Source organism: Marmota marmota, unplaced genomic scaffold (genome assembly GCF_001458135.2).
Source record: "Marmota marmota marmota unplaced genomic scaffold, marMar, whole genome shotgun sequence".
Lineage (NCBI taxonomy): Eukaryota > Metazoa > Chordata > Mammalia > Rodentia > Sciuridae > Marmota > Marmota marmota.
In genome coordinates this window covers 6,153,994-6,168,715 of record NW_026000138.1, presented here as the reverse complement: position 1 = coordinate 6,168,715, position 14,722 = coordinate 6,153,994, and the positions used below count along the sequence as shown (strand labels likewise).

Genomic DNA, 14,722 nt, shown 5'->3' with positions numbered 1-14,722 from the left:
AAGGAAACCAAGGGTGGGGGGGGGGAAATAGCAAGACAAAAGCCAGAATGAAAACAGCAGAACTGTCAAATCCATGAGCTGTTTCTTTGGGGCGGGGGGGGGGAGATAATATAAATCTAAAAATAGGCAATTGCTAGGAAAAATATCCATCAAGAAAGAAAATGCATAAATATTGTCAGAAATGAGAAAGAGGACACTTCACCAAAAACCACAGGTTCAAAATTCAGGGAGTATTCGGCACAATTGCATAGTAATACTTGGGGACAACTCAACTTTTTCCTTGTAAAATTCTAAATTAATAAAGTTGACAGAAGAAATAGAAAACACAAATCAACAGAAAAAGAAATTTCTGAATTTTTCCAAATTGTTTCCTCCAAAAGCAGCAGAATCTGGTCAGAATCTGACGAATTTGCTGGTAAATTGTTTCCTATTTTTGAGGTGCAAATAGTTCTGATCACTGAACAGCCTCACCAGTATTTCACTAATACTTCCTGGGTGCCTAACTCCTAAGCCACATCCAGTCCTGGGCCAACATAAAGACACTGTCATGTAAAATAACACCTCTCCAATGTCATAAACTATGGACAGTAAGTTCACTGGCTCATCTTGTGAAGAAAACATGTCAACCCCTACACTTGGTAAAACTTTTTCAACTTCGTGGTGATACAAGAAATACCTACAAAAAATATTGATGTGTATGTAAAACTACATCCACATTGTCTCCTTCCTTTATAATTAAGAAACCATGTACTTAAAAGGATCAGACAGGAAATTAATCATGTGAATAAAGCATATAAATTACTAAGAACATCAAGAGCCCTAAGTGAATAAAATATGATTTAAATAAGAGAGCTAATTTGAAAATGTTTAATGAAAAACGTTCAAGCTCAAATTAAATAAGACAACAATTGCTATTTTTACATGTTAAATTAAGTTGATTTTCCCTAAAGCAAACATTTCCTTGTGTGAGAACTTTTTCCCCTCAGAGCTTCTGGTCTTCGCCTATGGCGGCCAGTTTTCCTATCGCCTGGCTTTGTGAAACGGGTAGATTGAAACATGCCTAATCCACTGGCAAGGTAACAAAGGCTTAAAATAGGGTCTCTGCCGATCCCATCTGCCTGTTGTGAATGGTGGGGGACTTCCCGTACACTCTGGGACAGACTTGGTCTAACCTCTGTCAATAACAGCCCAGACCATGCTATTTTAGCAGATTATTAAAACATAACTTGCTTTTCTCACTTCCCTGCTTGTTGGGGGAGAAAAAAATGGGACTATCCCCAGTGTCTGTCCTTGGGTCTTCCCATCTCAAGGTAACTTGGGGAAAATAACATGTCTGCAGGAAATGAGTCTTACACAGCCTCCTTGCTGAGGTCAGACTCACTCCTCATCTTCTTTCTCACCTGCTTCCTTACTTCAGAGATCTAGCCAGAAGCAGTAAGTGGCAAAAAAATATCTTTTAAAACTTGACCTGGAGTTTTAAACCCAGGGAAGGAAGGCTGGGTACGTGTGGTTCCAAGCAGAGCTGGATGCCCTGGGCAAACATGGCATCCCTGTGATTACCTAGCACAAGGGAATTTTCTATGAAATAGTTACTGTTAGAGTGATCTTTTTGTCAAGGGGATATAAACAAGAGCATCATTTAACACCAAGAAAACATGGTAATATGTTAAAATCACATCTTGATAGGATTCTAGCATGTGGTGAATCCAAAAGCCAAAGATATGTGCTTTTGTAAAGAGTGGCTTGAATTGTATCCATGACAAGCAGCAAAGACAGTTTTCAGTCATGTGGCCTGGGCCTCAGGAGTGGGCCTTAGAAGTCTGCTTTTAAAATTTTCTACTGACAAACTGAACGGAAATGATTTTTTTATTGGCTCTTTAATAGGAGTTGGAAACAAATCCCTTGCCCCATGATTTCCCAAAGAACAGGAACGTAAGTATGCCACCTCCGGGTTGGAGCGGATGGACTATGTGAAGCAGAGCCTGAGCACTGGACCTGGCCAGACACTGCTGGCTCCTCATGCACCAGCTCAAAATTATGTCTAACTTTCAAAATGTTGCTGCATTCAACAAATAACTTTTCCTACCTCAGAGAGATCTGGCTATAGTTGCTGAATCGGGGCAGACAGTGGTAGTTGTGAAAACCTTCCACTATAAATAGAACCAACACTAACTGCCGGGTAAAGCACTAGCCAACCTATGAGCCAAGTATCCAAGCTAATGAATGCTTATAAAAATATCACCTAATTCTGATTATTCAGATGACACAAGAATCATATGACCAGATTACATAGGATCTGGGAAATGTGTGGTTCTTTAGGGATTCTTTTGGCAAGCAGAGTTGCAAACACTGTACAGAACTATACGTATAAGGCAGTGGTGATCGGAAGAGATGGAGACGAGCAATATCTGCTAACCAAAACCTTGGCCTCGTTTTTTTCTTTCTTCAATGTTACTATCACAACATGAACCGCTTTTTAGTTTGCAAAGTATTTCTCACAGGATGTCTCTTGTCCCTTGGTTATGGAAGAAATAATGGGGGCTGACTTCTCTCAATGGCTTTCTCTCTAAATTTAGACAATGCTCTGCCAACTTTAAGTTATGCCAACTCTCGGGGCTTGTCCATTTTCAGTGAGAGACGCCACCAGGGCATGATAGGGAATAAACCCCTTCTAGAATGAGGGGTATTTTTCTAATGGATGGACCAAAAGAGGAAAGAGCAACAGAGAGTACGGTATGCAGTCAACAAGGGATTTGCCTGTGTGTGGTGTGCCAGATGGCAAGCTACTGTCACCAGTCTGCAAATAAGCAAAACAGCAAGAGAGACATTGCTGCTATCTCCAAGGAAAATCAAAAAGAAACTGGCTGGGACTGTGAAAAGAAAGGCGGTAGAATATGAACATAGTCTTGTAATTTGTTCTGGGATTGGTCACGATCTTATAGCCTGAAACACTGTGAGACCTGACTTACTCAAAACGGTTAGGGACTTAAACTCCAGGGCTCCTAGTTCAAGGCTGTGTGCGTGTATTCGCATCTAGAAACTGATCTAGGAATGCACTTGTGATGGGAATACAAGAACACCATTTCAGAACAGCTGCCAGTGTGATTAGAGCAGTAAATTCTATGTTCAATCCATAGTAAATACACCTTTTGGACAGGTGTAGATAATTTCATTACAAAGGCAGGATGGGAGGGAAAACAGCCACTCAAAGTTTCAGTAATTCAATAATTTATTCCTCTAAAAAAGTGTGTAAAAGTATATAGCTCTCATCCACAAGGTATATATGAATGACATTTAAAATGGAGGCCTTTTATTATTGTTTCTTTTTATCAAAGTCTTTTAGTGTACTGTACCAGCGCTATACTGTAGTCTTTTTTTTTAAATGAACTTCACATATTTTTGTATTCTTTCAAATTGTTTGCTATATATAAAAGAAGCTCACTGCAAAATGCTTGAAGGAAAAAAGAAAACAAAAAGAAATTCAGAACTTCCCAGAAATGTACAGCTTTTACATTTAAAAAAGTTTCTGAAATATACATACAAGCATGCTGGACAATCCCACCCTTCTCCCCTCCCCACTGCCCCTTTTTAGTTCAAACCATGGTTAAGAGTTCTGATTTCTGCAGAATTTCCAAAATTAAAAATAAAAAAAAATAAAATAACTTTTCACTCTGTAGCAAATCCAGGGCTTGTACATTTCAGATTAATTCAGTAAAAAAACTCACAAGTAAAATAATGCATATTTAAGGGAAATATTATACAGACTTTTTCACACAGAAGTACATAATAAGATTTTTTTAAAATCTATTGCCATTCATTTATTTTTGCACAAAAACGTATAAATATGTCACCAGCTTTTCTTAACTTAAAAAACTTAAATAAAAGACACCAGATGAAAACTACCCTTTGCTGCCTTTTTAAAATTTTTGTTGGTTTTTTTTTTTTTTTTTGCTTTTTTTTTTCCTTTTTCTGCTTAGAATTGGGTTTCTAGGGAAGAAAAGCCCCGCATTAAAAACAGCCCATTTAAAAAAAAAATTCAAAGTTCTGATGAATTCTGGGAAAAAAGCAACCCCAAAGTGGTAAAAGATTACAAATATCTACTTTACAATGTGTCTTCTCACCAAGATAATTTTATACAAGTTTACAATCTTCATCATCTTATGCTCTTCAAAAGGCCTTGAGAATTTTCCTTTCTGATTAAGAAAAAATAGCACTGCAATATTTTTAAAGTCAATTTTACACTGTACACATTAGATACAAATGGTTTGATATATCAGATTTTTTTAACCTATACATTGCGAAAGTCGATCCCTCCCCCCTTCAATTGGTGGCACAGAGAACAAAATTATCCATTTACAAGTTATTTCTCTGCTTTCACATTCCCACCACACAACTTTTTTTAATATAATGTTTTAAACGTTAGATTATTTCAAGAAAAATACTTTTACAAAATCATATCAATTATTACATTTTTTCCTTTTTTTTTTTTTTTTTTTTTTTTTTGTTAATAACCAGGACATGGAAGTCTCCTGGAAGAACTTTTAAAATCTGCATGATTCTCTCCACAGATGACAAGAGCTCAAGGCCTGGTCAAAGTGGCTCCGGGAGGCCGGTCCATGCCCGCTACCGCCCTCAGACAGAAACACACAGCAACACAAGGGTTAGAAACAGGGTCTCAAAGACAACCCTCTGGGCCTGGAAGGAGGAGTCATAAAATACTTCAATTAGCCATTAATGCTTTAAAAAGGCATTTTTTTTTTTTTTTTTAAAAAAAGTCCCACCATGAAGGTTCAACTTCAAGTACTAATTTAATGGTTAAGTTGTAATATTTCTTTGAAATAATATTCCTATGGTCCAGAAAATATTCACCATATTTATAACTGATTTTATGAGCAAACACTTTCCACTGTGATATGTACATGAGTCCCTTTTGCTCTAATGAGAGGAGAGAACTGGCTTTCGATAAGAATTCACTAGAAAATATATTTCCATTGTGACTATATAAAACTAGTTAAGGTACTTGCCTCCACGGCTCTGGACAGAGCTCGACTGCCTTGGTGTGAAAGTGTCATCCTTCACGCAACGTGGGCCGCGCACTGAGCGTGGCAGAATTCCTAAAACCCAGTGTGTTCTTAACAAGATCTACTGCTGGGTGGTCATGAACACATGACGTTTTAGGCATGGTCTCCCCGATTTGTTTTCACTCTTTTTCCGGCTTCTAGGACAGAGGTATGTAGTCAAAGAATCCTATGGTGGATCTGAGTTGGCTTTCAGCTACTGTACCTGGTCCTCAAGAATCAAAAAGTGAAAAGAAAGTCACAAAAACAAATGACCAAAACAACTTAAAATAAATAAAATGAAGCAGTCTCCAGACCTTTCAAATCTACACACAGGTATGAAGTCAACCAAAGCATTCATGCCAATCTGGATGGGAGCGTTTGAGAGACGGAGACCCCGGTATGAAATCATGTACTTGAGCTGGTTATTTTTAAAAAGTCCCAGAGAATGGAGTTCAGATAACCCACAGGCCATACATCAAAAACAAGAGGATTTCATCCAAAGGGCTCTGTGGCCCTCATTTTTAAGCAGAGGCTGAAAACACAGACTCTTGTGCAAAAGGACACTGTCTCTTCTGTTTCCCTCTTAAAAGCCACTGGCAACCACTACTTCCTGTGGACCAGTGGGTGGGGGGGCTGCACACACCACACATTGGCTGAAAGTCACTGCTTATGGAAGTTCCCAGGTCCATGAGAGAAGTGTCAAGGAGTCGCTGTGGTCATGAGCACTGCAGAATGAACATGTGCCTGCTGAGGGCTTCACAGTGCGGGACTGTGGAGACTGGTCTGAAGAAAAGGATGTGGGCTATTTGCAAAGTATAGCAGGTTCCTCAGACCGAGGCTGCGGGAGAAGAAACTGAGCCAGAGAGAACAAGTGCTTTCCAATTAAAGTATATTCATGATGGCATTGTACAACTGAGTGAGCACCACAAAGTGGACGGGAAGGCAGGAAGTACGGTCCTGGGTGGCTGGATTGCACGTGAGCCAGGACAGTGCGTTGTACTGCTCCAAAACAAACCTGCCAAAGAGAAGACATGGGTGAGGGCAGGAGCCAGAAGGAAGGCCAGGCGGCTCTCAAATTGTAACAGCCAGATCCTGGGGCAGAAAGCCTTCAAGCTACTCTTCATCTTGCCCCAGGCGCATTCACATGGTCCTTGACTCATGGTCCCCTATTCTGCTAGACCTGCACTTTTCCCTACGGTAGCCACTGGCCACAAGTGGCCACTAAGCAATGAGATGAGCCAAGTCTGAAGTGAAATGTACTATAAACATAAAATACACAGTTCAAGGACCCAGTAGTTTAAAAAGCATGCAATGTCTTTATCAATTACAGATGAATACTTTGGATTTACTGAGTCAAACAGAAGATATTATATAATACAAATTTATTAGTATCTTAATTATTTAATTTTAATTATTTAATTATTAAAATTAATGCCACTAAAAATTATGATTATACAAATTGCTAAAGACTGTGTAAGAGAATTAATACACATTTCTGGGATACAGTTTCTAACTGCGGAATGTATGTTCTAGTCAATTTTATTTATGAAATCCATGTTAGAGAGTCAAAAATTTTTTCAACACAAAGCACTTCTTAATTTCAGACACAAGCTTCTAACTATTCCCATCCCCTGAAAACTGACCTCTTCTTCCTCATCATGAAATGCCTCCTGTGAACAGGAAGCAGAGCAGCTGTAATCACACACAAACTATCTAAGTGGACAAAGTACACTACACTGCCTGTCCCAACATATGGGGGACAGCAGCTCACACTGGTAACCAGACACTGGTGCACTGCACTAAGGGCAGCATGGGTTCTCCAAGAACATCACAAATTAAAACAACTTAGAATACAAGAGCAAAGGAGCATCATCATTTCAAACTATGTTGCCTGGGTTGGAATCTACCTTAAAACATCAGATGTGGTCTTGGAGTCCAGAGGGTGTGGAACCCGTTGAGAATTCCTGGCAGGGAGAAGTTCATCCGACTGTGCTACAGAGATATGGTGATGTAGTGAAGCCTGGAGAAAGAGCAAATATCGTCACCTTCCAGGTCCAGACAACCACAGTGCAGAAGAGGGAGACCCCCGCTGCCCAAGCAGGGAGTTTGTAGAAGTGCAGGTTGGTTTATATCTGTGAAATCTAAGCTGCTCAGTAGCCCCCCAGCGTGGTCACAAATAAGTCCATATGTTAGAGGGGAAAACAAAGCAAACTTCCAAGGTTCTTTTTATTGTTTCATCCACCACAGTTTCTTTCTAGAAATAGTCAAACATCCACAAAAAAAAAAACAGTATAATAAGGTCCCATGTGCTCATATCACAATTGCCACTATTTATCACTTTTTGAGTTAGAAAATATCCCCTTGTGTTTATTTTAAAATAAAATTTCCCTTTGTTTATCTTAAAACAAAACCTAAATATTTTATCATTTTGCCTGCAAATAACTGAGTAGGTGTTTCTAACTGATAAAACCTTTTTTAATAAAAAAGAGTAATATCATACACAGGAAAAATTAACAATGATTCTTTAATATCATCAATACTCAACCCATGCACAATTTTCTCTGATAATCTCAAAAATGTTTTTTTTTTCTTTTAATAATGAGCCAACCTGTCTCTACATTGCAAATGATTAAGTCATGGGCCTCTTAAAGACTTAATCTGTAAAAGGCCCTACAGTCCAGATGTGCCTGGTTTCTATCTTGGTGGTTCTTTATAACATATTCTTCTATTTTCCAGATTTTGCATAAAACATAGTTGGATCCAGAGGGCTCAATCACTTCTGGGACTGGCAGGCAAGTATACTTCATAGCTGGGGCTGTATCCTTATAATCAGATCACATCAAAAGGCATCTAACGTTGGTTGTCTTGCTTGGAGTACTACGCTCACAGGGTCAGGTGGTACCAGTACACTCTAGCCATTATAAAGGTGCACATTAGTTTGTCACCTAATGGATTTAGGATGGTTTACTTTATTAAATAACTAAAAAATATATAATATTTAAAGGTAATATATGAATACTTGATTCTTTCCCTTTATTTTCAGTTTTCAAACTAACAAGATGATGCTCTAATAGCTACGAAAGGTAACTACTATATATTTTTATTGTTTTTTTTTTTCACTACAACTATGAATTCAAGGATTTATTTCAATTTACTACTACTATTATTCTTTCTAATGATCTCACTGTCCTACTCTTGCCTTAGTGATTACACTGCAAGTTGGTTCCTGGGGCCTTTGGTATGACCTTAAAAACGTGTACGGGTGACATGAAGTGCCAGGCACATCTTCAATACTTCTTACTGCAGACCTGCAATCAGTCATTTTTTCAGGGAGCCCTGGCTCTTCTCAATTACAAATAGTATTTGGCACCATAAACCTGACAATAGAGGTGTCCACCGCTGCCAAGTGGTCACTGCTTGTAAGCTTTCTCAGTAGACACAGCTAAAAACTCTGCATGCTTTTTTAGACAGGAAAAATAAATAAATAAATCTAGATTAACACTAATAATTCTAATTCAAAATAAAAACAACATAGATTTTTTGTGTAGTTTTTTTTTAATCTTACTTCTTGATTGCATGTTAAAGTCATTAGGAAAAGAAAATTGTGTGTTAAGTTTGTGATTTAACCTTCCATTGTTTCTTTGTGAGAATATAAGCAAGTATGTGTGTGTGCTGCGGTAATCTACAACTTGGGATGATCAAGCAGAAGCCGTCCTCATTTTGTTAAGGATAACTGATACCCCACAGCAGGGGTGCACGACAGCTGATCCAATCAGCCCCTTCACTGATGGGAATCTAGGTTCTTTTTTAATCTTTTACATATGTTTTTGTAATTTTTGCCAAAGTATCTTTGGGAAAGATTTGTAGAGGTACAACTGTGGTACCACAAGGGAAATCTGAAGGGCTGCTGCCATTCAGTCTTCACACCAAGGCCTTCTCCCCAAGGTCCCAGAAAGAAATACTGTCAGACCTTTGTTTTCTTGCCAACCTGTGAGCAAGAAGCTGATTTCATTTGTTCTTTCATAGCATCAGCAAATAGGAGATCTTTTGGTTTAGATCCAAAATGTGAGGGGTTTTGTTGTTTTGTTTTTAAAAAGCAAACTCTGGCCCTTCTCTAATGAAGAATGTTGACAGTTCATGGCAGGAGGAAGAGGACAACTAGTTACTAATACCTTCACTTGGAGCCATGCAATATGGACCTGGAGAAGGAGTGTCAAGCTGAACTACATGTCCCTCCTACCTTTATCCTTCAGGTCCCAACAAAGTATACTACTAGGATTAGTGTGGATTCATTTCTTTGTGATTATGACGAAAATATCCTTGGAGTAGAAGTGAGATGAGAGAAACAGAACAGAAAAGGACTATGGTGCCTGAGACAGAAATTTCTAATCAAAAGTGAATCTGAGCATGGATCACTCACTCCTCACAAACTTCAAATACAATGCGAAACCCACCTTTAGGAAGAGAGGGCACTGGTTCTGAGCCTGGGGACATGATGACCAAAACCACTGGGGGAGATTCTCAGCTTTGGCAGTTGACACAAAATACCCAAGGGCCAAGGGCTGCTGCTTGAGCTCCTCTGGTGCCTCTCTCGAGAGAAGACGCTCACCCTGGCTCTGAAAAACAAGATTCCAAAAGCACAGTCAGCATTTGTCATGAAGTTTAAAAAAAATCAAGTTTCATCAATTCACTCCAGACACTGTGGTGACTAATCCCTGCCTGGTGGTATCTCACACAAAATCCCCTGGTGACTGAGACAGGTAAACAGGGAAGGCACTGTCTCTGTGGCACAGCAGTCAACTGACAAGAACTACAATTCGGCAGAAGGTGCCAGCAAACTGTGATCATCAGTCAAGTAAGCCCAGATTTACTTGCTCTGGCTTTTTTTCCCCTACAAAATGCAGAATCTGCTCCATGGAATTATTATGCAACAAACTGAAACGGAAAGACTGCAGCCTCTGCCAGCTGAGCTCGGCTCTGCATCCATGGGCTCTTTTTACCAGAAACCACAAAAAATGTAGGCGAGCACTTGACCACGCAGCTCCACAAACCTCCAACAGGACAATGGCAACAAACCAGAGTCTACATGGCAGCGAGAGCACTGGCTGCCCACTGTGAGACGCTCTCATGGGAAAGCTGTGTTGTAATTTGTAGTAACTTGTAGGCATAGTGAGCTCTGTGAGAGGCTCACTATGCCTTTCTGCAGCCAATGTCCTCATCACCTTTAATTCTTTCAGCTAGCTTTAGGAACTAAAACTGTGCCTCTAGTGTAAGCAATTTTAGGGTGATAAATTTGTTTTGAGGTAGGAAGAGATCCTTCATCATCAAATTGTATCAATTCTGAGTGGGTTAAAAAATAAAAACTTACTGCCACCTTGAACACATGCTTTCCTATTGTGATGTCTTCATTGGTTATCAAAGAGTATTTACTGGTTTAGAAAAAGGGAAAGCTAAAAGCATCATGGAGGTCAGCTGGCTGCAGGAGCTTAGAACTGAAAAAGGCCACCCGACTAGCTTCAGAACTATGTTGTTTAAACCGACATTCAATTAAAGACTTTAGGACTTGAGGCTCCAACAAATGAGAAAAATACAACACACCTCCGTTTCTTACAAAAGAAATATCACGTTTCAATGATTAGTTGTTTGCTATTGGATAAACTGAATGACAATGTGTATGGAAAGCAGATGCTGTTATTTCCATCTCACAGATGAGGTAACTAAGACTAAGAGAGGCACAGCAGGCTTGCCCAAGACCACAGGGCAGGTATCGGTAGAGCTGCAGCACAGAGCTGTCTTCTCCAGACTCAGGATCCGTGTTCTGAGCTGCCAGGTCTCCTGCCTCCACAATTTGCAGAAATCCTCATTTAAAATCATCCAGTACAAATTTTGTGTTTAGGGTTCTTATTACAAGAATCTTCTGTGAACAAGCGAGTTGTTTTTAACTGGCAAATAACTAACTACAAAGAAAACAAAGACATTTAAAAATTGCTTCCTTCCAGGAGAGGTTAGAGGGACAGATAGTAACATGAGGACACTGAGGTGTCCTTCCCTGGTTTCACCTGCTCTGCGACTAAACTGAGCTTTAAATCCTCATCATTCTCTTGACCATCCTTCAATGATTTCAGTGTTGGCAACACAAGTTCCACCTGACAGAAACCTAATTCCTTTAAGTCCATTTTTGTGTCTTAAAAAAATGAGTGTGCGCTGGGCTGCTTATACTTGTTCAGCCTAAGATACTAAACATGGCTATTTTTCTTAATCTCATAGCATTTTAAATAAAAAATACAGTTTAGTGATGAGGCATGAACCATCTAGATGTGAAACAAAGTGAACAGGAGCTAACAGAACCTTTTACTTTTGAACATTGTAACCTTCACCTTTTGAACTTAACTGTCAATCTGCCTCCAAGAGTCCTGGGATATTGAAGATGAAATTAGCCGCAAGTTTGGTTTTGTCCTTAATACTATGGCATTAACCTGGACATTTCTGTAAAATCAGCCTCCTGGTGGCTCCTGCCACCCCTGCAGGTTAACTACAGATAAGAGCAAGACAGACAGGCTCCTTGCAAAACAAGCAACCATTAACAATGTGCTCCTCAATGAACATTTAACTGTGGATGTTAAATAAACAGGGCTGTGTCCTCTTGAAAGTCACTATTTTGAGAGAAAAGTAAAAATACTTTTAAAATAAGAGAGAAGTAGCAAGCAAACAAAACTATTTTTTTTCTAAAACACAACTGCCTAAAATCCCCACTTTGGGCTGGGGCTGTAGCTCAGTAGTAGAGTGCTGCTTGGCCTGGTTTCATCTCCATCACCCTAAGAACAAAATGAAACATACACAAACCCACAAAAACATCCTGCATCTGCAGTAGGACCATTCTTTTTACAAAATTATGCATCATAAACAATACATTTCTTTCAAATTCCTGCTTTCTATGCAAAATAGAACTAGAGAGTTATTTTCCCACTCTTATTTCTCTGGCAGAGAGCTAGACCATCAGGAAGAAAGGTATATATAGTAAAAGGATGATCATATGTCACAAGGATTATTCTCCTGAGGGTTCAGGTAGTTTAAACAACCTCCTTCCAATCGCCCTTACCCGACTGTGCTGGAAGTGAGAGCCCACACCAATTCCAGAAGGAGAGCCTGGGGAGGGAACTGGGGAGGAGTTGGGAGAGGAATGGAGGTTCCCAGTCATTAATATGCCAATGTCATTGTCCATATCATCTGGGAATGGAAGGTCAACAAACATATCATCTAGAGGAGGAGAAGGAAAAATATAAAAATTAAAAAGATGCCATATCCCCAACTTAACCAACATCATGTTTTATGAACCTATGATTAATGGCCACATGTCGTTAACACATTACTAAGAGCTAATGACTGCATGCCTGGTGCTGCAAATGGTGGTTTCATTCTGTTCTCCCCAGTGACCTCCTGACATGGAGTTATTAACAGAATAGAGGAAAAAAGCACACAAAGCCCCACAACTCTGTGTAGCCTCCAAAGGTACATGAAAATATAGTAAAACAGTTAAAGAAGCAATTTAACTATTACAGTTAAAGTTGGCATCATTAAGAACACAGTAAACTACCATCTATGCATCTAGTTAGCAGCCAAAACACTGAAGGCTGAATGAATGCACATTCACAGGTGTGAACTTGCCCCGAAACAGGAGGAGGCATCCTCCAAGAGCAGATCAAAGCACCAGGCTTTCATTAAGAATTTCCCTCCCACATCGTAAAAGTAAGGTGCACTCCAAAAAAAAAAAAAAAAAAAAAAAATGGAAAGTGTAAAAAGGAAAAAAACAATTACCCATAACCCAAACAGCATGAAGATTTTTGTTATGATCTTTCCCTTTTTTCATGTTTTTGTTATTTTACTGTGATCATGCTACATATAAAATCTGATATCCTTCCTTATCCCCCATTTAACATGAGTAACTGCTGCCACCTATTAAAAAACAACTCTTTAAAAACTGTATAAATTAATGCTTAATACTGAGCATTTCACAGTTCAAAAATAGATTTTAACAAATGCTATAATACATATTCAAACCAAAAGCAATCCCTTAAGACTAATCAAATTAGATTCCCAAGGACTAGAGGAAGGAAGGCACTACCTTCATATTGCCTTGTACTTCAACATTTAAAAGCAGATCAACAAATATTTATTTAAAGAATGGCACCACGTGCAAGGCATTATCAGGCAATTATTTTTGCCTTTAATGAAAAACAGAGGAAAATTAATTACCCAACTGAGGAAAAGTCTTTATTTGGTCTTAATAATAATGGGGACAAATTGAAGCTCTAAAACCAAAAAGATCCTCAACCCTCCAATCCTAGTACTATTTCATGTGTTCTTCACTACACCACAGAACTACCTGCAGCAGCACGGTACCTCCATATTCTAACTCTGTGCCATGTTGATAGAAGGGTCTCTAACTGGTTACAAAGAGGCCTCCACTCACCATTGTTAGGGCTGAACCCATCCTCGTTGGGATAGTTTGCTGGAGCCACCTGGATGGTTGATGATGTTGGGAACACCAAGATGTGTGTACAAGACGCGTCTTGAGGGGTATTCAGCTGAGAAGACTGCATGTTCAGTGCAGTACTTCGGCCAAAAACAGAGCCCATTGTGACAGCATCTTTAAAAAAAAAATAATTTTTTGTCAGTTCCCTTCAGCAGCAGTGAACATCCCTGGAATGAGGTTCTCAGAGGGCCTGAAGGGGAGTGGTTTCAGTTTAGTGCAAATATCGTGGTGGATACACATTTAGAGTTGGACCCAATTGTTAAAATATTTTCAAAGAATTTAACACAGAGCACACAGCTATCACACACCCACCTCATTTAACACTGAAAATTTTAAGATAAAACTGGATTGAGTCCAGCTAATATATTTTTAAATTACTTATGTAGTATTTCTACTAATATAAATCTCCAGTTTTTCTTCTCCTATGGTTGCTCACAATAAAGTATGTCTCCTAAATGATAACAATCCCATAAAAATGGTACCATTTAAATAAGAAATGTTGTAAGTAACAGACACCAAATGCTTGCTTACCACATGCCAACTTTTATAGTAACCTCTATGTACTAACTATTACCCCCATTTTATAGATAAGGACAGAAGCACAATGAAGTTATGTCACTTTCCAAGTGGTGCAGGCAACAGAGGTAACTAGGGGTGGGCAATAGTCCTTAATCATGGCTCTAAGAGCTCTCCCTCAGATCCAGACTTGCACCTCTCCCCCAAATTGTGGTCAGCAAAGACAATAAAATCACAAACCATTACCCTTGGAAGAGATCAAATGGTTTCCATGACTGAGCTCAAAGTACAATATTCTCTTACAGAGATATAATAATAGTGAGATATTCTACATGTGCCTGTGATTTAAGTTTGAATGAACCAAACTGATGTAATACCTAATTAATGAAACTGACAAGAGGAAATTTACCTGGCATCACTACAAAGGACCCCTGGGGCTCCATGGCAACCAGGCAGGCACTAAGGATAGAAGGAGAGTCTGCGGCAGAGATTCCACACATCCGGCACACATCCTTGAGCTGTTTGCTGATTGTCTGTAGTGAACATTCTCCAAGGAGGATACTCCAATCTGAAGTCAAATATCATAGTTATAATACAGTCTTCATAAACACAC

The 14,722-nt window shown here is 39.2% G+C and overlaps 1 protein-coding gene across 1 annotated transcript in view; it reads right to left on the bottom strand.

Annotated features, from left to right (window-relative positions):
- Window positions 1–3,211: 3,211 nt before the first annotated feature.
- Window positions 3,212–14,722, bottom strand: part of LOC107156459 (mediator complex subunit 13L) — a 34,993-nt gene continuing 23,482 nt past the window's right edge. Inside the window, exons 12-17 of the mRNA XM_015502545.2 lie at window positions 14,519–14,677; window positions 13,531–13,707; window positions 12,160–12,317; window positions 9,515–9,676; window positions 6,968–7,080; window positions 3,212–6,075 (exon numbers count right to left, since the gene is read on the bottom strand). Of these exons, the coding sequence (XP_015358031.2) occupies window positions 5,943–6,075; window positions 6,968–7,080; window positions 9,515–9,676; window positions 12,160–12,317; window positions 13,531–13,707; window positions 14,519–14,677 (902 nt within the window). The 3' untranslated portion in view covers window positions 3,212–5,942. The remainder of the gene's footprint in view (window positions 6,076–6,967; window positions 7,081–9,514; window positions 9,677–12,159; window positions 12,318–13,530; window positions 13,708–14,518; window positions 14,678–14,722) is intronic.